The sequence below is a fragment of the Toxotes jaculatrix genome, chromosome 16 (assembly GCF_017976425.1).
Source record: "Toxotes jaculatrix isolate fToxJac2 chromosome 16, fToxJac2.pri, whole genome shotgun sequence".
Taxonomy (NCBI): Eukaryota; Metazoa; Chordata; class Actinopteri; family Toxotidae; genus Toxotes; species Toxotes jaculatrix.
In genome coordinates, this window is record NC_054409.1 from 6,600,688 (window position 1) to 6,628,071 (window position 27,384).

At 41.0% G+C, this 27,384-nt stretch overlaps 1 protein-coding gene across 1 annotated transcript; it reads left to right on the top strand.

The window, feature by feature from the left end:
- The first annotated feature begins 226 nt into the window (after positions 1-226).
- onecut2 (one cut homeobox 2) lies at positions 227-26,607 on the top strand. Its single transcript, XM_041059031.1, has 2 exons — positions 227-2,467; positions 26,313-26,607. Exons 1-2 carry the CDS (start codon positions 1,234-1,236, stop codon positions 26,600-26,602), a joined length of 1,524 nt encoding a protein of 507 aa, XP_040914965.1. The 5' UTR covers positions 227-1,233; the 3' UTR covers positions 26,603-26,607.
- The last annotated feature ends 777 nt before the right edge of the window (positions 26,608-27,384 follow it).

Genomic DNA, 27,384 nt, shown 5'->3' on the forward strand with positions numbered 1-27,384 from the left:
TGCAGGATGCCTTCAACCATCAGGTCTTCTGCATAAAGACTGAATTACTTTCACATTCATTTCCCTGTGACTCTCATGAGTAGCCTGGAATTTTGCTCAGTTGGACCATAACACGGAAAATCACTATAACAGAATTATAATTCATAATCATTATAACAGTTTTACAGCAAAATGATGAGAATATTAGTCATTACTATGAATTTTCAGTATAATTTTTATGTTATGTTTTTTTTAATTGCCTCCTTTTATTTTTTCCTTTTTTGTTTTATTTATTAAAAGATTTCAATTACGGAATATTTATGTAAATAATACCACAGGAAGCTCATATTGTAGATTTTCCAATTTAAGGATGAATTTGCCAGATTATCATAGGAGCAACACAGGTGAAAATAAATGCAACAGACAAATCAATATGTAAAGAAATGTCACAGACACACACAGAGATTGTTTTCCTTTCAAAGCCAAGAGGAAACACTGATCTCATTTGGTGCCATGTACACACTACAAATCTTTATGATTGTATCTCAGAAACATTATAGGAATAAATATTGATAATTTCTATTGGATTTCTAAATATCAGGATATGAAATGGGGACATAACCTGAGAAAATAAATCATAATATGGACACCTTGCGCTCATGTATAAATCCTACAGATAAGTGAGTATAGTGATATTAAGAGTATCATAGAAATACTATACAATATTGATGTTTCATTCATAACCCACCCAGAGCAGCTTCACTGCTGCATCATCAAAGACGCTGATTGGTCAGCTGGTCCGTGCGCCACGCCCTCAGGTCGCCTTCCGGCCGTTCTGATTGGGTCCGACGCACCGTCAGTCAGGCGGTTGACGCCCCACCGTCCGAACCCGCTTCTCCCCCTCCTCCTCCCGTAGCATGTTGGGTTGAGCGGTCGGCTAGGGGACCGTGGACAGCTCCCGTCTGAGGAGCAGAGTAACACAAGAGGAGGAGAGGGCTGGATATGGGGGAGCCACCGCACAGGCCCGTATGATCGAGATAAAAACACTTTTTTTTATGTGCACAAACCGGGTAAAATATACAAAGACTGCGAGCTGGAGAGGCCTTAGGAGAACGGGGGAACAACCGAGGGAGTGAAGGAAAAGGGGGAATACGGCTACTGACCCATCCCGGCGCATCAGGGGAGAAGCAGCGAGAGAAAGGAGGAGAAGGAGAGATAATTCCGCTCGACCTGATGGACTGAGAGGACAGATGAATGAAGACTGCCTACACTAACGCCTATAGATGCCTGGCCAAGGACCTGGACGCTTACGCCATGAACACGGACATGACAATGGACGGCATTGGCAGCCTGCATGGCGGGGTGGCGGTGAGCTCCGTGGTCCCTGATGCGGAGCTGATGAGCGGCCACAGCCCGCACCACGGCCGCGGGAGCTCCTCTGTAGCGGCGGGGGGACCCGGGGCGGCGGCGGCTGCAGCGGCGGCGGCGGCGTCCACCCTGCGGATACACCAGGACCTGGCCGCCGCCGCCGCGTCATCCCGCTCCGCCATGGTGTCCGGCATGGCCACGATACTGGACGGCAGCGGGGAGTACCGGCCGGAGCTGTCCCTGCCGCTGCACCACGCCATGAGCGTGCCCTGCGACACGTCCTCTCCCGGGATGGGGATGAGCGGCACCTACACCACCTTAACCCCGCTGCAGCCGCTGCCCCCCATCTCCACCGTGTCGGACAAGTTTCACCATCATCACCATCACCACCACCACCACCAGCGGCTCTCCGGGAACGTGAGCGGGAGCTTCACCCTGATGCGGGACGAGCGGGGACTACCGGGCATGAACAACCTCTACAGCCCCTACCACAAGGACCACATGTCCGGGATGGGTCAGAGTCTGTCTCCGGTGCTGGGCAACGGCCTGGGCTCCATACACAACACCCAACAGGGTCTCCACAATTACGGCACGGCGACGCACGGAGGCCACGACAAGATGCTTAACTTCGACGCGCATCACACCGCCTCCATGCTGGCCAGAGGGGACCACCACCAGCACCGAGGCCTCGGTGGCCCGACGGCCGGGATGATGCCGCACCTGAACGGGATGCACCACCCGGGGCACCCGGCTACCTCCCCGGCGGGTCACCACCCCCACCCCCACCTCCAGTCTCCATCCCACGGGCCCGTGTTGGCTTCCACCCGGGAAAGACCGCCCTCCTCCTCGGGGACGCAGGGGGGGAACAGTTCGGGGCAGCTGGAGGAAATCAACACCAAGGAGGTAGCGCAGAGGATCACGGCGGAGCTGAAGAGGTACAGCATCCCCCAGGCCATCTTCGCCCAGAGGGTGCTGTGCCGCTCCCAGGGGACCCTGTCGGACCTGCTGAGGAACCCCAAACCCTGGAGTAAACTAAAATCAGGCCGGGAGACCTTCAGGAGGATGTGGAAGTGGCTGCAGGAGCCCGAGTTTCAGAGGATGTCGGCCCTCAGACTGGCAGGTAAGAGCGGAAAATAAAACAAACTGCGGTGCCACGCTGGTGTTTTGGTTTGCTTTGAGCGTGCGGACAAGGAAAAAAATTTAAACCGACCCCATTAAAAATCTAAACCCCCCCCCAAAAAGGAAAAAAAACTAATGTTGTTCTGACTTTTCATCTTTTGCTGGCTTTGTTTTGGTGTCTCCTCTCCAGCACAGCGCTCCAATTTAGGCTGGGTGAATGAAATTTATTTAGAATCACTGGTGTTATGATTACCATTATTGATCAATAACAAAAAGAGATCGATACGAAATGACAAGGTCATGGGATTTCCCTCCAACAGTCCCCCCCTCTCTCTCTCTCTGCGCTGTGTAGTAACCCAGATTTTTTTATTTTCCTATCCCTGAGGAGGAAACACTGCACTTTTACTATTATCAGTTCACTGTTTCGCTCCAAATTTCAGCCAAATTAATATCAGAAAGGCTTCACCCTAAAATATATTATTAATATTTTTTCCCCTGGGGACAAAAGAAAAGAAAGGGAAAGAGGAAAAATAGGTAAGACAGTGCTTTCCTTTAAAAAGAATTATTTGAATTTGGGAATTTTCACATTGAAAGTATTGTTTTCATTTTTTATTTTTGGCTTAATTAAATCTCTGGTATAAAATGTTTATTTTCAGGGCTGGTCAGTGGCATTATGTTTCTATTCAAGGGACTGTATTATTCAGCTGCTGTTACTGCTGCCATTAGCCTGTTAAAGGCTTATTGTATTGCTATGGCATTAGCAGAGAGAGAGAGAGAGGTGTCAGAGCAGACAACGAGGGTCGGAGGAGGATTTGTGTCTGATGGTGAGGAGCTCGAGGTGATCAGAAGGCTGGGACATAAACATGAAGGTCTGTAGGATCAGTGGGTCTGTTGCCCCCTCTAGTGAGGAACTGGGTTTCTGTCCCAACAACAAGCCTCTATTGTCTGCAGGGGGACAGCAGCAGCAGCAGCAGCAGGGATGGAGAAAAATAAAAAGGATCAGGTGGCTTTTAAGGATCAGGTTGAGAGTGGATTATATTCAGTTTTGCAGGAATACTGTAACATAAACAGAGCTGAATGTTGTTGGTGGGGTTGAGTTTGTCTGTGGTGAATTTATAGTAAATGTGATGTGTTAAACAGAGGTGTTTTTAATGCAGAGTTTGAAATCTGTGAGCTATAAATGTTTTTTTTTTTTTTGTTTTGTTTTTTTAATTTTACATTGTCTGTAAAAGGCACGGGTGATTAAGAGCATTTACTTTCACCAGATATATTATTGGACTTTAACCAGTGTGGAAGAATTTGTTTGCCAATTGGGGTTTTCATCTTCAGGAACTGTTTTTTAACAGCATCATTTAGTTCATATGCAGTTAGTGTGAAGCAGCATAAAAGTAACATGAGCTCAGTAAATGTTGAATCCAGTTTGTTTCCCTTTTTCAGCGTTGCATTAATGGGTCTGGTGTGTCTTGAGTTAATTTCAAAATTGTGTCCACATTTCCTTGCTACATTATTTTCCCTTATACTTAAATTCAAGCTCAGCAACCTTTACAGTATAAACACAAAATAATTTCCGTTTCACATCATTTTTTAAAATCCAGTTTCCAGCTGTTTTTGCGCTGCGCATATCTAAAAAAAAAAAAAAATTCTCAACCAATAACAGAAGATTCACTGGACAGCGACAAATCTTATTTGCTTGGTTTCAGTTACAGTGAGTCATAAACATTTTTGGATCTATATGTTGTTTGAGGTGGAGTCATGTTTCAACCATCCAGCTGTGATACATCTAACCTGCTGCTGCCCCTTTAGCAGGGGTTATGATAAACAGATGGAATTACACCTAGAAAAGTTACCTTAGGATCATTGGGAATATCATGAGCTTTACGGGTAATACATTCATTTTCCAGTTTTAAACAAACCACAGTTTGACTGTGCCCCACTCTCAGGTTTATTTTGATTCTTTGAAGTAAAATACCTGTACTCCAGAATTTCTCATAGCAAGCAAAATGGAACAGTCTTGTGTAAATGGCCCTCAAGATATAAGTATAAAGACTTCACTAAACAAAGGCAAAAGGGGAAAATGTATTCACATTAATTGTGGTGTGGTTGGTATTGGAATAAACTGGAATAAATATTATATGTAACAGTTAAATAATTTGAGTAAAATCATCATCATCAAATTATGACTATAATTAGTTCCTATTCAGTGGGCAGTGTACTGCGTACCTCCTCTAAGATTATGCCAATAGAAATGAGAAAAATTTGCAGGAAGTATTTGAAATAATATGAAGTGAGAATTCTCTGTTGGTTTTCTTGTTGCTGTCCAGTGAAAACCACGTGTCTCTGTATTTGTGATTTTGAAGTTCTCAGATAAACTGAAGGTTCGAACGCTTTTCATGGGTTCAGACAAAAAAAAAAAAAAAAAATCATGAAATTACCCTAAAAACGTACTGTCACAAAGATGACAACATATACACAGACAATACTGTTTTTCTCACTTAATGAGAAGTTCAGGCTTCATATTGGACCTTCATGGATTTGATTGGACTGTGTATCATTTTGTTATTTCTAAAATACAATTTAATAATACTTTTTATGTATTTTCAGGCAGCAGTCAGCCTGTGGTGTGTTTAAACTGGTATCACAATAATATGTCCAGCAATTAACCTTTAGTACAAACTTTTTATCTTCTCCAGCTACATTTCCTATGGACATATTTTCAATACGATATGTTTTTCAAATGTATATAATTCCAGGCCTCTCAGCAGTAAAGCAGTAGGCTTTCTGTAGGAAGTAAAGTGTGTCTGCTTATATAACATTGACTGTTACAATTTTACATTTTTCAAAACATACATGTCAAAATTACATAGAAAACATATGAAAATATAAGTTAAATAAAAAATATAATAAAAATGTACTGTTAATTTCATGGACACATCCTATGTGGAGTTTACCGTGTACCATACCATTCCTAAAACGTTCCTAAATGGAGAGCTTTTATTTAAAACGATTTTACTAATTCTATAATAATCGTAGAAATGACATGACTCATTGTGTCATTATATTTCATAGAGTATCAATAATTTTGCTGCTATAAGATAAATAAAAAAAATCTGTTGATCCCCAGGAAGGAACTTTAGCATTGAGAAGAAGCAGATCAGAGACCAGAGATAAGTAGAAATGTGGACAAGAAATGTGACAGAGCAGATTCAGTGAATTCTGAATATATTTAGTGGTATTAGTTGATTTTATTGAGTTCCTTCTGACAAGTGAAGATATATTATGTATGCTACAAAGTGTATTCCCATAATATTTTATGTAGGAACTTTTAAAATATCAATGCAATGCCTCTGTAATAATTCTAAAATTACAGGCTTTATGAACTCATGGCGTCTGAGTTCGTATTCAGTATTACTCTCAACATTAATTGAAATCTAATAATAATAATAATAATCCTTTAATTTTTTTATGGTGAATATTAACTTTAGTAAATAGAACAGTGATCATTTTTTACACATTATATAATATTCCTACATTATTCCTGAAACAATATTTAAATGTTTTTGTTTATGATATCACCAGTATACTTATTTTATTCCCCATGGTATCTCTATAATTATACCACAGGGTCTCAGCATGTTTATGGAGATTGTGCCCTATTCTAAATCTTTTTTTTTTTTTTTTTTAGTATCTGCTACAGTTTCATCTGACACATCCTGCTGAATCTTCTGATATTCTGTGGCCGCATCATATTTCAATGTTTGGTGGTAATATCTGTTCAGAATCGTTTTAGATTTTGATCTCGAATTTAGTGTGGCTGTTTTTGAAGTGAGGCAGAAGCAGCATTATTTATTATATAAATGTAATCTGGTTTTAACTGTCTGAATAGTCTTTGCCTAATAGATACTGGTCTGACTTGGTCCAGTTCAAACCTACATGTTTTAAATTTGTACACATGCTGACGTGGAGGAGGTTATCTCTGCTGGACATTACTGTTATTTCATTATGGGTTCTTTGATTCTTGGGGCTGCTGTGTGATGGTATAGGTTAGTAAGAAATGATTGGAGTGAGGGTGGAGCTGGAGGAGAGCAGGGGAGCATTCATGTGATCTGTACATGAGTGTGTTATAAAATGCGGAGGCATACAGATACACTCTGAACAGCCTCGTAGTCATACTGGAGTATGGAGCCGCACTCATCATCTGCTTTCCCTCTAATACCAGAAAGCACTCGCTGGCTGCTGCATGTAAAAGGCTGTTTTGCTTTTCAGAGGGATCAGCATGTAGACAGAGACAGACAGAAAGAGAGAGAGAGAGGGTGATGACATGCAACAAAGGTCCACTGGCTGGGAGAGAACCACAGACTTTGCAGTTTGCACCTTAGCCATTAGGCTACCGAGGCGTCCCTATAAAACCTTTGTTTTCTTTTTAATTTAAGAGATCAACAATCTAAAAAGCTCTTTGATTTACACACTGTATCTACTGGAAACTAGTCACCAATCCAAGAGTCAAAAGTCAGTTTTGTTGACTAAAGCCAAGTGTGAGGCTGCAACCTGGAAGCTAACTCTAAGATTATTAGATGTCGATTAATGGCTCTGACATATTGGGAAGTCATTTGTGCCTGGTTGAGGATGTGTTTGGGCTGGTTTTTACTCAAGGACCAGAAGCAGGGGGAGTGCGGGTGGGGGGGAGGGGGTGTCTGAGGCACAGTGCCAGGATTTCAATTTTGGCCACAGTAATTTTGGCTGGGCCTTTTAATTACAGAGGTTAATACTGTTTGCCTTCCTTTGATGGTTTCAAACCAGTGGTCTCGCTAAAACAGAAATGGCTGGCATCATACCATGAAAGGTGACTGGCTTCTAGATGATTATGACACGTTTTAAATTTTTAGTGCTGAGATAGCTCGTTATTTATCCACCACAGTTTGTATTTATTAAAAGCTGCAAAAATCAAAGATGAGATGCGCCAGTTATACATGTGGGCGGGCCCAGGCCTGTTAGCCCCTCCCACAGCGCTGTGTCTGATGTAGCTGCTGAATTAGCTCCATCAAAAGTACAAAACATACACTTATAAGAACTTCAGTTCTGTCTGATTTACATGGTGTTAACAGGTGTGGAAATAGAAAAAGTGAGACTCTATGTTGCTAGCTAGACAGACTGTGTGGTCTGTGTGGTTGAAGTTTCACTTTAACGCACTCTATGCAGTGGGATTCTGCACTGTAGAGGCCAGCGATCTTAAAGGAGAGGAGCTGCAACAGAATCAGGCTGAGGTGACCAAAACACAGCACAGTACAGTAATGACACGATCTGATTTTGATCTGCGTTATTTTAGCCGACATCGAGCCACTGAACTATGTCTGGATGGGCCCTGATACAGATCCAAAGGACCAGCTTGGGGCATCTCTAATAACTACTTGTGTCTCTGAATTTCCAGAACTGAAACTGAACTGAAACTGACCTCATATTAAGACCAGACAAAGAAATATTTGTGTATTGCAGCTAAGGTGATGATGTTTAGCACAGCACCACCGAGAGTTTTGGAGTAGTAAATGCTGAAGCAACCAACGCAAAACATGTCGGGCAAGTCACTTGTTTTTCTCCTGTAATGGGAATACACTATATATGCTGAGATAGGCTAAACATGTCCCAAATCTATCTCATGTAAGTGAGACAGCGCTGGAGATGATGGTGTCATAATGCCTCCACAGTTAAGATATTTTTACATAGAAACAAAAATAAAAATTGTTTTTCCTTCTGGTTTTAATCTGGGCTCGTGTTTTACTTGTTTTTATTCTTTGCCAGTCATTACATTTGGCTCATCTCACAGCTCACTGTGTTCTCCACGGTGACTTTAAAATGACTGTAGAAACAGAGGGAGCGCCAATTCCTAGATCAACAACGCTACAAGCAACCAATAGAGCTGAAGTCAAAGGTCAGAGCTGCAACACTCAGACAATAGATGGAGCAAATATTCCCCTGACCCTGAGACGAGCAGGGAGGAGAGAGCGAGAGAGAGGCAGCATGCAGGGGGGGAGAGAGAAATAAGAGAGCTGGGAGATGAGGTTATTTTTGGTTTTTGTCTCGCTGAGTCTGCTGTTACATTATCTGCATTCATGTTCTGTATGTTCATGACAGTGAAAATAACAGTGTCATAATAATAATGTTGTGAATCCCATCGCATTCCTTCCTTGGTTCTTTTAGATTCTGTCTTTCATTTTCCTTCCTCTCCACTCATCTCTGTATGAATCTGTGTCTGCCTCTTTTCATGTAATCCTGCCGAGTGCTTAGCTGATTAATCAATTCAATTGTGTCTGTTTTCCTAAACAATTAATGGGTTAAATGATTTTACTGTGAGGATAAAACTTGGCCCTGTAACAGCTAACAAAACAACAACAGTCTTTGAGACCTTTGACCTCTCACATCAGGCTACTCATTTAGAATTTAGCTGCCACATTTGATTCTTGTCCGAATATTAAATTGAAATTTGCATCAATGGTATGACCATAATTACATGAAATAGCCAAAACTATGTGGACACATATACTTTTGTGTATGTGTAGGTTGGGGGATGGTTTTCATGGTTTTGTCCTGGCCCCTTTAGCCTGGTTCCAACCTGTGAAACCTTGGTAAGCAGGGGTCTAGGGTCAACAGAGCAGATAGGTCTGGTGTTGTGCTCACTGACGACTGTTGCCCAACGTTGGAGAAACAATTAATCAGGGCATTGTAGGTAGGACTAAGGTAAACGCAGTGTTAAACCGAATAATAACGTGGAAAAAATGGCAATTTAATTTCATGACCAGACTAAAACCCCTCAGACCTAATGAACAGAAATCCATCTCCATAAAGAAACTGAACCTCACTACAGCTCTCGTGGATGAATGGGTGTAAATTCCTGCAGCCAAGTTCCAAAATCTTGTTGACTCTTCCTCCCCAAAAGAGTGGAGGTTCTGTTGGTGAGCAGCAGATGAATGTGCATGGTTTTGGAACGATATGTTCAGCCGTTCAGCCATCACACTTGGTGATCAGGTGTCCACAAACCTTTCGCCACCTAGTCTAAGTACACTATTGACTATGAGTTTTACAAGATTTATAAGAATTCAAAATTTTTAAGAAGATGACAACGAATGGTTTGTACATTAGTACACGGTACCATAATAAAAGAAAAATCTTTGAAAATCCACCTACTCTCACTCTCGCCTCTGAGTCTCCTTCTCCCTTCCCCTCTGCCTCATTTTTAATCTGTTTCTTTCTATCGCCATCTCTTTCTCCTCCCTTGGACCTGTCTCTTGCTCTCTCTCCTTCTCTTTTGGGTGGGGTGGGGGTGGGGGGGGGGGGGGGGGTATTATGTGATTGTCGGGGGAATTGAACACAAGAGCAGAGGCAGCAGCGGCCCAATGAATTATTGATGGGAATCTCGGCGTGACCCGCCTCGGTCTGCTCACTTCACTTCTTCTTCACCTCGCAGCCGGGTTAACCAGGCAAAATGGAGGGGAGAGAGAGAGAAAGAGAGAGAGAGCGGAGGAGGAGTCCATTGTTTGGTTGGAGGATGCAGCATGCCTGTGACTGCCAGTGAATTATGGATGAAAAGAAAACGATGCTCAAATCAGTAATAGAATAGAAGAGCTCACATAAAAGCTGAGCACAGACAGCAGTTTGCAGCATGAACAAACCTGTGCTCTAATAGTTTACATGGTCAATCCACATTTCCACAGCACTGGTTCCATCAGTGCACCAACACAGTCATGTCATTCTCACCACTCTGCCGCTCTCACTTCCTCTTTTGAGCGAAAATCCTGTTCCTATTCATTCATCTTGCTTCTACGTTGCAGTCTTTTTGATCACTGTTAAGCTGCTGTCATTAAAACTCAACACTTCCTATAAATGTTTCACATTAAAGGCCTGTGAGGAGAGAAAGGGATTTGGAGCAGCTGGAAGGCTTTTTTTGGGGTGATGGAGGAGCGTGGCTCATTGATGTGTTTTTAATAGTTTTTGGACAACAATGGAGCTCTGTGGCTCAGAAGGCTAAGATCCACTGGGATTAGAATACACACAATACTTGTTTGCAGGATCAGTTCATTGTTGGTTTTGGTCTTTTTATGGAATTTGTTGACAAGAAGAAAAATGCTGAGCATCACAAGACATATTCTTTAATGCCCACTTAGAGTTAAATTGTTCTGAAAATCTGAATGACTGAACCTAAATATTTTCCATTTTACGCATCCTGCTGCAAGCAGACATAGTGCATTATTTATGAGCTGGACTCTGCTTTATGACACAGATTACCAGCAGTTACTCTGTGTGTGTGCGTGTGTGTGTCTGCTCTTACAGTTTCAGACTGTGGGAATACAGTTTGTGTCCGTTTTCAGGGTTTGTGCTCTGACCTCCTGCATATTCACAGGCTACTATTGATCTGTAATAATGGATTTCAGGCTGCTGAGAGGAGACTTTTGATGTTTATTTGTGTCTCAGCGTGAGAAGATTTGACAGACACTGTTGTCTGGGTGTTGGGGAGTACGACTGCATGTGGAAAAAAAAGAAGAAAAAGCTGCATAAAGCCTCTTGTGTCTCCAGAAAGAGCTGTGAAGTCTGATAAACTGCACTCGCATGAGTCGTTGTTAGTGGAGGCTGAAGACTGCAAGTTTGAAAAGTAAGAAGTGAGCTTTCCAGAACTCGTCTCTGCCTGATGCTAGCAGCTCCAAGCTACCAAAGCTGCTACTAGTACAACACACCTGAATCTCTGCCCAAACTTTCAGTAGTCATGTTGTGTTGTGGGTAATGTAGGCACCAGGTTTTGACAAGGAAGAAGAACATGTGGCATAAAAAAAATCAGAATACAGGGAAGACTAAAGTCACAGGGTTTTGACGTGACCCTCTAAAACATCTGCATAATTTCCCCTCAGCTTCGTTAATGTAGAGACACTGACTGCATCACATTCATTCAGCAAAGCAGAAACCTCTTTATCAAATCTGTAAACTCCAAACATCAGCTTTGTGTGTTCAGAGTCTCTACAACCTTCACTGTAGCTCCCAATAAGAATATCAGAGGAATAGCGTAGTGATTTTTCGTTAAGACTGTCCACACCAATTACGGTGCCCTGGCGGTGTTGGAGCAATAGAAGTGCTGCCGGGCCCGACTGGGCGGCTCGGGTTCAGAGGAGAAAATGGTCCTGTCGCTGCTTTATTACGGCGGTCAAATCAAACGTGACACCTGGACTCTGAGCTCATCGAGGCGGTGCACAATCAGTCAGAGCTACACGATACTACGCACACACACACACACAGTATGCAGGGACCAGCAGTGAGGACAGGAACACAAATATGAATCATGCTTAAAAGGGGCATATCAGTTTTTTTCACACAATTTACTCAAATCATCTCAAAAGTGCATCAGTATTAGGAGGTCTTGTGTATTATTCCGCTGCTGAAAATAGTCCCCCAACAAACAACAGCACTGTTTCCCTGTGTTTGAGTAATGTTAGCTAAAAACTAGTATCCAGCTGTTTTAGAAAATTGCTGAACCTTTTACAAAGAAAGAATCAGCTCTCACAAAGCCACCTCTCAGAGTTTACACATCGTGTTCAGTTTCCTTGTCATGGTTCATACTGTTCAGCCTGTGAGAGCAGTCGGTTAATGTTTGTTATGTCTCCAGAGGAGCTTTGTCAAATCTGAGAAAATAACTGAGGATGTCATCAGGATTTTCTCAGCAGGGATTTAAAAGGTTTGACAGACAGTGTGTTACAAACTGGGGACAAGTAGTTTGAAAGGCCTGGGTCTTAGAATCCAATATGAGTCACTGTCGAGTTGCATTATGGGAAATGTAGGATCCAATCTTTTTGGTGCCTGACCCCGGTTTATTGTGCCACTTCGCCTCAGTGTGTGGTAGTAGTGCACATGAAGAGCTCAGTAATCTGACTGGAGCTGTGAAGTCGGGAGCTAACATGGCTGCCAGCTGGACAAAATCAGACAGAATGGACACACTGTAATCAGTAATTAGCTGAATCTTGATTGGCTGACTGATGGTTGGTTACAGATTCAAAAGCTGCCTTTTTTCCATCTGAAACTTAATGGTTCTTGCTTCTTCTGCTTATTTTGAATCTAAGTTTTGTGTTAACATCAGGTTGTTGGTTCAAAATTCTGTTAAATATTTCACATCAGCTTTTTAATAATCATAGTAATGATTAAGTTTATTATCTTATTTTCCATTTTCTTTGCCCATTGTCTTTTTTCCCTATTATTTTGTTTTGGTGCATCCAAAATCTGGTGTTAGATAGTTTGTTAAATGCCATATTTTATCAGGACCCACTTGAAAACAACATGATGTTTGTTCAAGGTTCCAGTATGTATTCTGTCTCAGGTCCAAAGTTATGGAAACCTGTAGAAATTTCAGTCCCAGACCTGACCTGGAATGGATGTGGACCCTTTCTGGGTCGTGTTGGTATCAGGAAGAATGTGTAAAGCACTGGCTGATAATTTATTTACAATAAATCCTAAACATTTTGAAGGATTGATTTACTGAGCCACACAGAGCACCTTTAAATAGACCAAGCCCAACGGACATCGCTCCCCAATTGAATTCTCTTTCTCTGTCTGTCATTCCTCTCTTACGTCCTCCCTCTTGTCGTCTCTCCCTCCCCCAGGTTAATTAGTATTGGTGTCACCGTGCGGTTGAAATAACTCTGTCCGGAGGCGTAATGAACGACGACAGGCGGGACGACAGGCTGCAGGCAGGGTTTATGGTGAAAGACAAAAAGACAAACAGTGTTACGATAAAGAAAAATAAACACAAGGTCAGATTTCCTATGATATATATATATACACACACAAAAAATCTATTATTAAGTACTAATTTTTACTGAAATAAAAAGACCATGGAGTTAAAAGTAAATGGATATTTTTCCTGTTCATGTTGTTGTCCAGTCTTATTTTGGTTTCTCTCTCTGTCTGCGAGTCAGTGTGTTTTTCTGAAATGTGTGTGTGTGCATGTGTGTGTGTGTGTGTGTGTGTGTGTGTGTGTGTGTGTGTGTGTGTGTGTGTGTGTGTGTGTGTGTGTGTGTGTGTGTGAAACAGCAGTTTGAGCTCGGGCCGTGCGTGTGGATGGATGATGTGGATCGATGGCTGTAATCCCGAGCAGATTAAAAGAGCATTAATACTGGCAATGATAACGTAAACGGTGCGGACCCAGATCTCCATTGATCCGCAGGAACCTGATCCAGACCAGTTCCTGGAAGAGATGGGAGAGGTGGGGTGTAGACAGAGAGACGGGGAGAGAGAGCTGACAGTATACAATGGAGAGAATGAGAGAGAGAGAAGCTGCATTTCAACGGCTCATACTACAGAATAACAATAATAACAGAGACCATTTAATGTACAATATTACATGCAAATTAATAACCGGGCAAGTGAAAGAGTGTGCATGCACCGGAGCATGGAGCTGATGGTCTCCCTGACCTACACACCCTTAGCTTCTTTCTCACTACACAAAGGGCACACAATTAATAGTTTTTTTCTTGGATTTTTTTTAACCAAACAGGACAATGGAGCTGGTTGTAGCTAACAGCTAACATCTCTATGCAGGATTATTATAAAGAGGCAAGATGTGAGTGAAGTTGAAAATTCCTCCTGTGTTGAATTTTTGACTATTTAGTTTAGTCTTGCTCGTCTCTCTCTCTCTCTCTCTCTCTCTCTCTCTCTCTCTCTCTCTCTCTCTCTCTCTTTTTTTTTTTTTTTTTTTTTTTTTAAATCTCAAAACCAAACCCAATTTATCAAGAAAACATAACAGATTTTAGGGTCAGATTGTTCTTATTTTCCACTGTGCTCACCTCCTATAGATTTGGTGGTAAAAGCATTAAAAGCAGCCAGTTTGATGCGTATCAGACAGATGGGTTTGAAGGGAATCCTCCTCTATTTGATTGGGCCACATAACTGGATTCATTAAGCTGAATCTGTCTGTTATTGGATTATGTTTCATATTGGATGGATGGGATCCAATTGTAGATATTACAGCCTTTAATGGAGACAGGTTTAGCAGGACAGAGGGGGCAGGAACATGTCAAGGAAAAAAAAAGATATAGATATAGAGAGAAAATAAAGAGAGAAATAAATAATCACAGGGAATAAAATAAGTAATAAAGTAAACCAAATATTAACCTATAAAGATTAAAAACATTTCTGGTAACTGTAAAAAAAAATCTAAACAATAAAACAGGGTAGGTAAAAAGGAAATTTTTAGCCAAAAGTATGTGGACACATCTTCCTGTGTTGTGTTCCTGTCTCCTCAGTGTCTTTCATCTCTCAGGGCAGGAAATCTGATCAACTTGTATCGCTTTCTGCTGATCGTTGGGAGACAAACACAGCGGTGAGCGGTTTACCAGCATGTCCGTTTATAGCTGCCCAACCTCATTTTGATCAATCACCAATTACAATACAACCTATTGATCAGAGAATATTATCTTTCTACCTGTGTTTGTTCTCTGTTGGAGCTGTGCACTGTGAGGCAGAGTGGCGATGGCTGCCAAAAAACACTGCTGATAAGAAAAGGTACTGAGAGGCTGGTTAACTCATCATCTATTAGTCTGTCAGTGTGTGTGTGTGTGTGTGTGTGTGTGTGTGTGTGTGTGTTTGATGTCCAAACAGAACTTCTCTTTGACTTAGCCTAACTGTCAACATGCAGCAGGTTAAAGGTTAGTGAATGTTTTCTCTGCAGTTTTTCAAACTTTCTCCCAAGAGACGTTCACTTTTAACACCAAACTTTTATTTCACTGTCATGTATTTTAACCATTTTTACAGGCTAACAGAATCATATCATATCATATGAAGTGCTGTCTAAGGGCTACGTCTAAAACAATATGGACAGTGGGGAGGGAAAAGTAATATTTGTGGATTTTGTCAGTTCTCTTTTTTTTGTTTTGGATAAAAATGTTCTGAGTTTTGGCACTACAGTCCCCATAATGCTTTGGGTAATGAAAACATGAAATATAATGTTGCCATAACGATCCTGTATTTGTTACATTCTGCTTTACCCTCCACTATTTTATTTAAATCTACAACAGAACACGTCACGTCATCGCCTTTAAGACAACAGTCGCTTATACACACATCCAGCTGCTTTCATTTGTAGCTGTATTAGAGTTCACCTGATGAATATAAGTCCTGCCTTCAGTCTCTTTTAGCTCTGCTTTGGTCTCAATCAGCTCCTGAAGGAAATATCTGGCTATAGTAGTAGTTTAAAATTGTTGTGGTACCGCTGTAAACAATTGCTTTCATTAGAAAGTAGCTAAAGCCTGCTGGAAAGTTGCAAAATGACACTATATTCTGTTGCTGTTTGTACAACGTCACCTGACTTTGCTCCTTTGCTACCACAGCAAGAAGTCACCTATAATTAAAACCTAACTATGGGTCATAATAAGCAGCTTGCACAGACAACCTATAGAATCATTTTTAGGGGAGAACTGTCTCAAAATGCATCCATCTGATCGGGAGATGATTTAAAGGGGAAGAAAGAGTTGCAATACCGAATGCGACACTAATGTGCAATATATATATATATACATATGGTATACATACGTATCACACCACACTTAAATACATAAACAATACATGTGCACATCTGTCTGTTTATTTTGTAAATATTTTAGTTTATATTATATTTTATTTTATACTTCAGATCTTTTATTATCTTATTTTACACTGCTTTTGCACTGATACTGGTGGTGGCTTAATCTCGTTGTACTTACGTATAATGACAATAAAGGCATTCTATTCTATTCTATTCTAAAGGGGAAGAAAGAGCAGAATATTTCTTTTAGGATAGGAAAGGAAGGATAAATCACTCTTCTGTTTGAACTGCTCACAAGTCACGTCCACAGTAAATTGAATTTTAGAGGTCACAAGCCAAAAAGTCATGGGCCCACAGCTCTAAGGACTTGTTTCAGCTGTTCTCTAAGTCCAGGTCATACATCAATTCAGCGTACATGTATATAAATTTGAGAGAAAGAATAGTAATTTAGACTGTTCAGAAAAGGTCAGCAGTAATTTAGTTCAATAAATTAAACGCAAGGCATCAAACTGGGCTTCGTAACTCACACCTCACATTCATTTTATCAACAACTGATGTTTTTTATTAAAAATATAAATGTCTGTTTAGCAAAGTTACAAACGGCTGTGTAGCAAACAGAGCTGAATGAGACTAAATGAAAAATCACACACACACACACACACAGAGAGAGAGAGAGAGAGAGAGAGAGGTGGATGACATCAAACTCCTCTGAGGCCATTTCTTCATCAGCTCAGTGACATCACTGATCCACCAGAGGCTGTGATTGGCCAGCCGTTTTCTCCTGGTAAACAAGTGGAGATACATTACAGTGTGTGTGTGTATGTGTGTGAGTGTGTGTCAGCGGGCAGAGAGAGACCTTTGTCCGGTGATGTCATCACAGACCTTGTGGACATAGAGATTATACACTGATAAAGCATCTCTCTGCACACACACACACACACACACACACACACACACACACACACACACACACTGATTCAGTGGCACACACTCTGAATACCCTCCCTCTCTCCCTCTTTGTTCCTCAGTACAATCAGTCATAGAAACAGAGTTATCCAGTCTGTCTGTATATGTGATCTATAGAAGCCCCTTGTTCTACACTGTAACACACCCTCAGACCCTTCATATTATCACTAAGGTTTAACGTGGGTGGAATAAACGACTTGAGCGTAGGTACCACATTTTATGGCAGTCGGTCTGACAGATTTCAGAGGATCACCAGGAATGTCTGAGTAAAAATTCATGACAGTTTTTGAGATATTTCTCAGTCTGGGGGACCACTCAACACACTGACGCTGCCATCCATAGAGCTGTCCAACAAGGTAAAGCTTCTCAAATGCAGATTTCCACACTGTGGTTTTGAACATTTGGCCAGATGAAATGGAGATGACAGGAACTTGTCACAGCTTTAAACATGGCAGAGGCTAGACAATTAATTGGTTAATATGGAAAACAAACAATCAATACGAAGGTAAACATTAGTGCTGACTTATTTATCATCTGATAGACACACGCTCTAATGCTGTGTTGTTAAAGGAGAAATATTCTTACAGATTCATTCATGCACTCAGTTACTACCCAATGTGTGTGTGTGTGTGTGTGTGTGTGTGAGAGAGAGAGAGAGAGAGAGAGAGAGAGAAACAAAGAGTGTGTCTTTTGTCTGTTGTTCCATTTCCGGTTATCTTCTCAAAACGGAAAGAGGAAAGCATCGTGGTGCATTAAGCACGACCACACACACACACTCGCAGACATACACACATACATACATACACCAGCTTATAGTGGATTGCTGATTGCTAAGTGCTACAATGCTGTGTGTCTCTATACATCTGTGTGTGAGTGTGTGTGTGTATGTGAGTTTAAGTGCTGTGATATGATGCATCAAGTGTGTTTGCCAGGCTGCCATGCTCAGCTTCAGCATCTCATGAAGTCTGCAGACTCTGTAATATACTGCACTGTTCCAAATGTTCCAAATGAGTAGAAGGTGCAGAGACTGGTACTGTAGTGGTACAGTGGTATCTGTATTAGAGTCTCTGGATCAAATGTGCTCTATGGCCAACTGCAGTAATTTGTTGCTTGACTGAACCGTTTGAAATGTCCTGATCTGAGCATGTGGGCCTGTGTGTTTCTGTGTGTATGTGTGTGGTTATATGTACTGTGTGTTTGGTGAAACACACTCAATCTTGCTTAGCTTTGATATTCACTGGCTTGGTGGCACTTTAGTCATTTGTCCTTCTCTGGTGATGCTGTGGTTGTTTTGACTGATAAATTGAGTCACTAAAAAACCTATTAATATATATATATATATAGGTTTATTGGTGGTTTAACCTGCTAATGTATGCAGAAATTAAACATAAAAATTCCTTAAATTCCTTTACTATCCAGTAATTTGCTCCAAGGACAAGGTAAAACCCATAAATGTGTAAATCAAGGAAATATTTTTGTTAATTAAGAGCTTTTTACATTTGTGGCATCAATTAATTAAATGGCACCTTAGATTGAATTAAGGTGTTTAAATTTGGTATTTTGTGCAGTGTGTTTTAAGGAATTAATTTTTGACACATTCTTGTGTCAAAGTGAGGGGGTCTACTTCCAAACACAGCTCTCATGTAATTTTAGCATAAAATATCAGGCAAAAAAAAAAAAAAGACATGAGCCCTTCAGTTTTTGGAAACAACATATAACCCAACGCTGATCATGGCGTCAAGGAAAATCATGTGACTGAAATGAATTGTTAACACTTCTAGACAGACTAACTGTTCAGAGCCTGAGACAGTGGATTAAATGACAGTTTACATTTGTGATTATTTCAGGGGGGGGGGGGGGGGGGAAGTCGCCTGTGACACCACGACGATGTCACACTCTTTAACACATGTCATATCTGATTAACAATTTCATCCAAACATCACTCAGTCCTGCTGGCTCATGACGGAGTGTCGAAGCAACAAAATGTGGCGCCACACACAAGCAGCGGAGTGTATGTTGAAGGGTGACTTTACTACTTACCCTGCACTTATATGCCCTCTGTGTAATGGATACCAAGGCTTAAGTGGTAATGGTGTAATAAAAAAAGAAACAGAGAGAAGGAAAAGGAGAGACACAGAGAGAGAGAGGGAGGGACGAGGGAGACAGAAAGGTAGGAGGGACTGGAAGATGAAGGAGAGGCAGAGGGAAGGAGACAGGAAGGAAGAGAAGAGATGGAAGAGAAGAAAGATAGAGGAAAGGAAAGACAGCGGAGGAGAGTTAAAGAGATAATGGAGTCAAAAGAGAGAGTTGAAAGAGAAAATGAGGAAGAGACGAACGATGGATGATTGATAAGACAGAAATGAAATACCATAGAGAAGGGGAAAAATGGTAGAGGAGAGAGACAAAGGAAAGAGAGGAAAAGAAGGTGATGGATGAGGTCTTGATGAAAGACAAAAGTAAAAGGTAAAATCCAAAAGGCCACATAAAGAAATCCTGAGACAGAGAGAGACATAAGAGAGAGTAGATAGAAGAGAGAGCGATAATAGATGAAGAGACAGATAGAGCTCTCCAGCTGATGGCAGCCCTTTGTGCCATAAATCCTTTTTTCTTACAGAATGAAGCCTGTCTGTCTGAGTGTGTAGAGCCCGAACAGACTTCTAAGGCTTTATATTCAGCTGTATTGATCCCCAAACTTTCTGCTCTCTGTCTTTTTAATTTCTCTCTGTGTTGCTCTATCTTAACGTCTTACTCTCTACCTGTTCATCTCATCCCTCTCTTTACCGCTGTTTGTTCTCCTCTGTGTGTCTGTGATAGACAAATGCTAAACAAGGCAAATGTTCAATAATACAGGAATTTAATTCACATCCTGGATCATTGTGTGTCTGTGTACTTATAGGTCCCATATTCTAACACTTAAAGTTAAATATGTACGTGGCCAAACAATCCTACACACGTCTGTCTAGCTCTTATAATGGAAGAATTAAAGGAAAAAGGAAGTCGTCTGATGACATTAATTTAATTTGTCTTTAAACATAGTAAGTACATCTCTATGTACTTCAGCATTTTCTCCTCCCAGATCGAGATTATTATCAGGTTCAGCCCCAGTGTTTGAATGTTTTCTATATATATATGGAATACATTTTTCTGAGCTGTCAGTGTGTTGTGATTGGCTCCTCCATTTCTGTTTCATATTTAATTGCTGGAATAAATCTGTCAGCGACAGGACACATGCATGGCGCTGTGGAGACTGAGGCTGTCGTGGGCAAACTGTCAGACTGTGATCTGTCTGTGTGGTGAGGATGAAACAGTGTGTAATGACTCCACCGAGCTCCTCTTTCTCCTCTCTCTCTCTCTCTCTCTCTCTCTCTCTCTCGCTCTGTGTAAAATGAAACCAGTGCTCACTGGCTCATTCACTTCCTGTCTTTAAACTTTTACTAAAACGTTTATTTCTTTGTTACAGTTCATGAATAAATGTAACACAAAAAGCTTCACATATATGAATAAGTATGGCATTTGCAATTAAACAAGGGTTAATATAAGTATTTCTGGATATTGGAACTGGGCCTAAAATAGAATCCTGAGGGACACCACCTTAAATCTGGTTTATCTAAGGAGTAGTTGCCCATGGACACTATGAACTATCAAGCAATTAAGCAGGATTTCTTTTTGTTTTCTTAAGTATTTATTACAGCCAGTGCTGAAACAATTAGAACATTGATTAATCAGTTGACTGAAGATTGTGGCAAGGAGGGAGTCCATACAAACTGCCAAACTTTTTATTTTAAGTAAACTTGAAAGTCTGATGTTGTGGGATTGATGGTGTTGTTTCCTCCCTCCTCTCCTTCCACTTTTCTCTTCCATCTTCCTACTCTTCCCTCCATCTTTCTCTGTTCCTCCCCCTCTGTTCCCTCTCTTTTCCTCCCTAACCTCTCTGTTTCTCTGTATTCACTTCAAATGGCTGCTTCAATGAAACATTACCTTGAAGTTTCTATTGACGTTCAGCAGCCCTTGACTCTTAAAACCTCTGTATAATAATTGATGTGTTTGCAGTGAGTGTTACCAGCTCTTGAGATTCAGCACTTGACTCAATCCTCCATTCAAGTGAACAGAGGAGGGGCTTTAAGGTGGAATAAAGCCTCTCAGCTGCACATATTGGAAGACTTGACCTCTTGGCCAGCCATGGCTGTGAACAGCTGATTGTGTTTTTAAAATGTACCACGTGTTTCTCAGCAGATGTGGTTAATTTCTGCCTCTCTGACCTGCTTCCAGGCCACCGTCCTCAAATTTTGTTAGCAATGCAAAAAGGTCTGTGGTCAGCTATTGTTGTTGCTGTGAGACTAGCGTTTGCTATGCGAGACTAATTCTGATTGCGGTGACTAAGACTGGCTAAGGATAAGGATTTTTTGGTGGTGATGAGAGTGATTACAGTGGTGAGGAGGTTGACTGATGATGATTGTGACGATGAGCAGAATAAATAATGGCGGTGATGAGACCGGCAGGATGAGGATGAGTGGGATGTGATGAGGATGACTTGGTGGGTTTATGGGGGTAAATTCTTATAAAGTATTTCTTTAGAAAAGCAGTGTGTCTGTCCGCCCTGTCCTTCTGAGCAGTATCTCTGTATAACAGTGAGGGTTGTCAGACATGGTCAGTGAGTAAGGGTCCTGGTTTTGCTCTCAGGCACTGGCACAATAGTACCAAACCTGGCAAACTTCACTGTGATGACAAGACTTCAAGGAGCTGTTCATGCTCACTGGGGCCCCCCTAAAACCACAAGCTGTCATTTTTACATTTCTGTTGTCCGTATATATTTAACAGAGAAGATAAAATTATGCTTATCAGTGCGTTTAGAGGTGTTGGGAGATGTGTTTGTGGACTTTGAACTGAGCCAGGCTGGCTGTTTCCCCACTTCTTGTTTTTATGCTCAACTAGTCTGACTGCTACATCCTGACTGCTGCCCCTTACAAAGAGATTTAGACTAATCTACTCAGTCAATGATATCATGAAATTGATGTGAATCATTGTGGTGACAATGATGATGATGACTAAAAGGATGCTTTTTTGTAATCATACTTTGAAAAATTGAATAATGCTTTTTCTATTTAATTAAATTTTAATTTAATTAAAGAAAGTCTCATGTTAAATGTTTAAACACGACCAAGAAATTTACCTCAGTGATGTTGAATTAAAAAAAAAAAAACAGGATCTATCTGATAAGTGACACATTTCATCCATATAAAAAAGTACTGCGGTTCAATACCAAGACCTAATCAAGATATTATTATTGTAACACAGATGATTACAGCCATAATAATACAATGTCCTGAAGATTTTATGAAGATTCGGCAGATACTGATGATGCATCGATGACTGCTGATTACAGTAATGAGGAGAACTGTGACTCTGATTGTGTATTATCTAAGAGATGCAAACTGTGACAGAGCAACACGTCGCATGAATCACACACAGAGAGGAAAAACAGAAAGAGAAGGCGAGTGATCTTCTGTGTTTTCTGCTGATGTCGTTTGCAGTTAGAGACGCATTTAGCAGCACGTTGAAGTCCACCAGAGAGACTGAGAGAGCTGATGAAAGACAGAGGAACCCTGCCTCATTGATCCGATCGATTCCACCCTTACCTTTAAAAAATACCCGCCCCTCCCCCCTCCTTTCTCTCACCCCTCCTCAAACCGGTAAACCCCTTTTGAATAATATAATTGCGTATTTGATCCTCACTGTAACCTCGACCAGGGGGGGGGAAAAAGCCTGATTGAATCACTCAAGCGTGCTCTTTCTCCATTGACGGCAGACTCGGTGTGTTTGTGTGTGGGTGATTTTGATTGCTCCCTTTTTACACGTAGATGTGTCTGCACTTTTAGTCCTAAAAAAAAGAAGAAAAAAACCTAGTCTGGGGTGAACTGCTGCTGAGCTGCTTTTCATGAAGCTACAGTAAGCAGAATGCAGGGGAGGGGAGGGGGGGCAGGGTGGACATTTGAAATCTTTTTATGATGTTGGAAATAGTATTTCATTGGTTTATTATTTATTTGTTGGCCTATTTTAAACATTTCTTTACATTTTCTGGTTTGTTCAAGAGATGCTTCTTTTGTTATGTTTGATGAAAAATAAGTCCACCGATGAAATCATGAATATCCATCAAATTGGTTCACATTAGGCTTGTGAGCATATGATTCTAAATTAGTCCCAGATGTTTTTGTTTGTAAACTGTCAGATGTTATAAAAGTCATACTGGAACATTTAAATCTATATCTAAATGACAAAAAGACATGACTTTAACACATGATTAGGGATTATTGCCAAATGACCTACGGGGCACTAATTTGGAGAATTTGAGATCAAATGACATTGAGGTATGTCAGTTTAAAATGGGTCAAATATGGTTGTAATACAAAACAATCCAGTGCCAGAGTTTTTAGCAGAGTGACCAAAGTGATTTTGATACCTTTCATTAATAAATACAAAGAAGTTTTTCTACAACCCCCTTTTTTTTCCATTTAAGTTATTGAAGACTAAATCTGGTCTAAACATAAGCAGCCATACATACTGACATACATAAATAGTGTGAAATTGGCAAAATTCGACAACTGTGTTTTTTTACTATCACACTCTTTGTGCTACCTGGACGACCAAGCCTCTGCACAGGCGTTAATACTGGTCTGTACAATAAGAGAAATTACAGTAGTAGCAGTAGTTGTAGCAACAGGAATTGCAGAGCCTTAGTCGCAGTGGAAGTCATGACAATAAGTGTTATTAGACTAGTAACAGCAGCAGTAATAGTCAGTAACAGACTTCAACTCTTCCATTTGTTGCTGCGTTTACAGTCAGAGAAGAAATCTTTCAGAGGAGAAAGAGGCTGATGTGTCAGCAGAACATTTGTGAGGTGACTCAAATGGAAAAGCTGTGAATAACAGTATGATTAATAGTTCACCCATCAGCCTGTCAGCTCACAGTCAGATATTTTATCACAGAGATCATCCAGTAAATAGTCGGCTCCAAAGTCCGAGATTTGACTCAAGTTTAGACTCTGAACAAACAAAAACAAAACAGTGGCACATTTTTTGGGGGGGGGGCGGGGGTTGGCATGTTTATGTCCCATTAATATAATATAACTCATAATAAATGAAAGTCGAACAGCATCTTTAAATCAATAATAATAATCCAGTTTTAAAGTAAAATTAATTGAATGAAAACAGATAAAAAATAAGTGGTGCCACACGTGGAACATGCACATCTACATTATATACAGTGGGTGATTTAAAAGACAAGACTGGCTCTGATGCTGTTTCCTTACAGACAGTTCAGGCTCAGACAAATCTCTAATTTCTCTGTTCTTTGTTGGTCAAGATGATTCAACACACACTCACACTACACATGTTCTGGATATAGTGTGTGTGTGTGTGTGGGGCCCAGTGTTCATATTCAGAGATCAATAGTGCCACCTGTCAGTGACAAATTGTATTACAACCACAGCAGTTAGGGAGGATTAATACTCATTTCTCAACATTCACTTCTCAACATTTCACTTATTTACCCAGAGAATAGAGGGAGAATCAGGGGCACAGGAACATTTACATCTGAGTCAATTAACTCCTTATTTTAATGCTTTTAATGTGCAGCGACTTAAAACAAATACCTAGGATTGAACATATGGTTTGATTTCCTCTAAACTAAAAAAAAAAAAAAAAAATCTAATTAAGAAGTCGTAGTTTTGTTGATGATTATCTGTTTTTAGATCCAAGCTGTCATCAAACTGATAAAACATTATTGGTGGCAACACCAACATTTCCAAACATACGAGATATGTCAGGCTGAATTTGGGGCAAATGTGTGAAAAATGATGCACAGGACATGAAGAATTTTCTCATTTGATGAAATGGTGCAGCCATAAAACACAGAGCCTGTAGCTTGAATGTTTCGCTCAGTGTAAACATTATATATCTGTTTTTATCGTGCATGCTTTACAGCCACGTGACCGTCTATGATCAGACAAAGACATGGAGCTGCAGTGAGACAAAAGCTGCCATCTTTCATTTGCATCTGTCACCAGGTCGCTAAATGCTGTGATAAGTGGTGTGTGTGTGTGTGTTTACACCGAGGATAGTTTCCCCTTACATAATAGTTTTGTTACTGAATTGAGTCCTTAACCTGATTTGTATTGATCGGGCTCTGACTCGTGCATACTTAATTCAGAGAGGCAATCAAATCAAACGCACCCAGACCTCCTCCTCCTCCTCCTCACTGACTGACTGAGATAGACCAGCAGACACATTAGAGGGGAAGTTATTATTAATATTATTATTGTTTTGTTGTGGATGTTCTATTTGGTCATAAAAATGTCCATGAACACGTAAATAACACTTTAAATAGACTTAAATAGTCTAGAGTAGACATACATTTTAAAGGGTCAGTCTGTATATTTTTTACAATGTTCAGCACAACTTTATCACAAATCTTATATTTTTACGTTTCTTCAACCACATGGTGGCAATAAAAAAGAAAGCATCAGTTAACTAATACTGTATTTATAAAAATCAAGTCAAAGGAATGAGACATTCACCTTATTATTTTTAAATGAATTTTAACACAGCTAACTTTCATGCCACAACACAAAGCAGTTAAGACTTGTGTCCGAACCTGCTGTGTTGTCCACACAAACGTAAGCAGCGATAGCATCACAAGATCAAGGTGGCTGCAGTTTTTGGAGCCAGACACCACAGTGGCTCTCAGACTCTGCCCTAAGCTGACTGGTGGATCAACAGCATGTAGAAACTCCTCAGTCTGTTTATCTGAATTTTTTTTTTTATTTTACTTGTTGGGTTTTGTAAATATCTGAGAGATCAACAAAAACTATTGTCTTGTACTTCAGATACTTCTAAATGTTCATGTGTCCTGTGAATGAGTAAGATACGGTGAGGCCACAAACTCTGTATATTGTACAGAGAGAGAAAGGTGTATACAACGTGTTAGATGTTCTTACACTCAGAGGGATGTTCTGTGATTAGAGACAGGTTACAGGTGTTACTGGTTAGAGATTTATGAACAGTGACGGAACTGATTAGTTTGAGACTTCTGGGGCTGTGTTTCATACAGTTCTGGTGTTCTAATCACTGCAGTGCCTAAATTGTATTGGCACAATTGAGAACTGACACAGTGGAAGACTCGGTTCTTGAGAGACGCTGCTAAATTCTCCTCCAATATTGAACTGTTTTTCAAATAATATAAACACTAACACTTGTATTTTCTCTCCTCTTCCCATCACCCCGCCTCCTCTCCTGTCCTCTCGTGTCGTTTTCGTCTTTCTGTCATTGTCTTCTCGCAGCGTGCAAACGGAAGGAGCAGGACACAGCGAAGGAGCGCAACAACACACCAAAGAAGTCGCGGCTGGTCTTCACCGACCTGCAGCGGCGCACCCTGCTGGCCATCTTCAAGGAGAACAAGCGGCCGTCCAAAGAGATGCAGCTCACCATCTCGCAGCAGCTGGGCCTCGAACTCACCACCGTCAGCAACTTCTTCATGAACGCCCGACGTCGGAGCCTGGACAAATGGACAGACGACGGAGCCAGCCCCGGCGCCCAATCTTCGGCGTCCAGCACTTGTACCAAAGCGTGATACTAGATGGCGTGAAGGGAGGGGGGAGGGGAGCGATAGGGAGGGGTCTTGGTTGGGGTGGGTGTCAGCGGAGATGCGGGGCGGGACGGAGGGGTTGAGGGCGCGGGTCGAGGTTTCGTCCGGTCGAAGCGAGGAGGAAAACCAAACTTTTTACATTTTTTTTTGTTTGTTTGTCTCTTTTGCTTTTGTTGAGGGTGACAAACTGAGAGAGGGGCTGCTCACTGCGACGACTTGTTTGTAGCCAAACCGCCTTTTACAAATTCATCCTAAATCCATAAAGAAGCTGAAGGGTAAACTCATCTCTAAAATACACAAACCTCACTGGGGAAGAAGAAACTTTTGAATCATAGACTTTCACTGCTGATGCCTCCTGTAGGACAATAAGCTGACACACTAGCCCAAATACCAAAGACTAGAAGACGATATATGTTTTCTATTATGCAATATAAGCTAGGAACCAACCAAACAAGAAACCAATGAAAGCTTTATGACTGCAGAATGTGTGAGAAGCTCTGGGTTAAGATAAAAAAAAAAATTCTCTGTGGAAATTTTATGGTACTTTGACCCTCAAATGTCCAAAGATGGCAATGATGCATCATTTTAGGGCAGAGTTCTCATTCAGATATTGGGTTTTGGAGATTACACAGCCAAACTTAGAAAGCTGCCATAGCTGAATTGTGATTTTTGGTCAGTTTGTGCAGCTGAGGGTAAAGTCGGCCGTAGATGAAATCTCCTTTTCTTAACCAAACCAAAGACATACGAGGTGACAAAAGGGGATTTTT

Bases quoted from the DNA above. Each gene is read 5' to 3' on its own strand.
- onecut2 (XM_041059031.1), top strand. From the start codon at position 1,234: ATGAAGACTGCCTACACTAACGCCTATAGATGCCTGGCCAAGGACCTG. The intron at 2,468-26,312 runs GTAAGAGCGGAA...GTCTTCTCGCAG, and splicing joins GTCGGCCCTCAGACTGGCAG to CGTGCAAACGGAAGGAGCAG.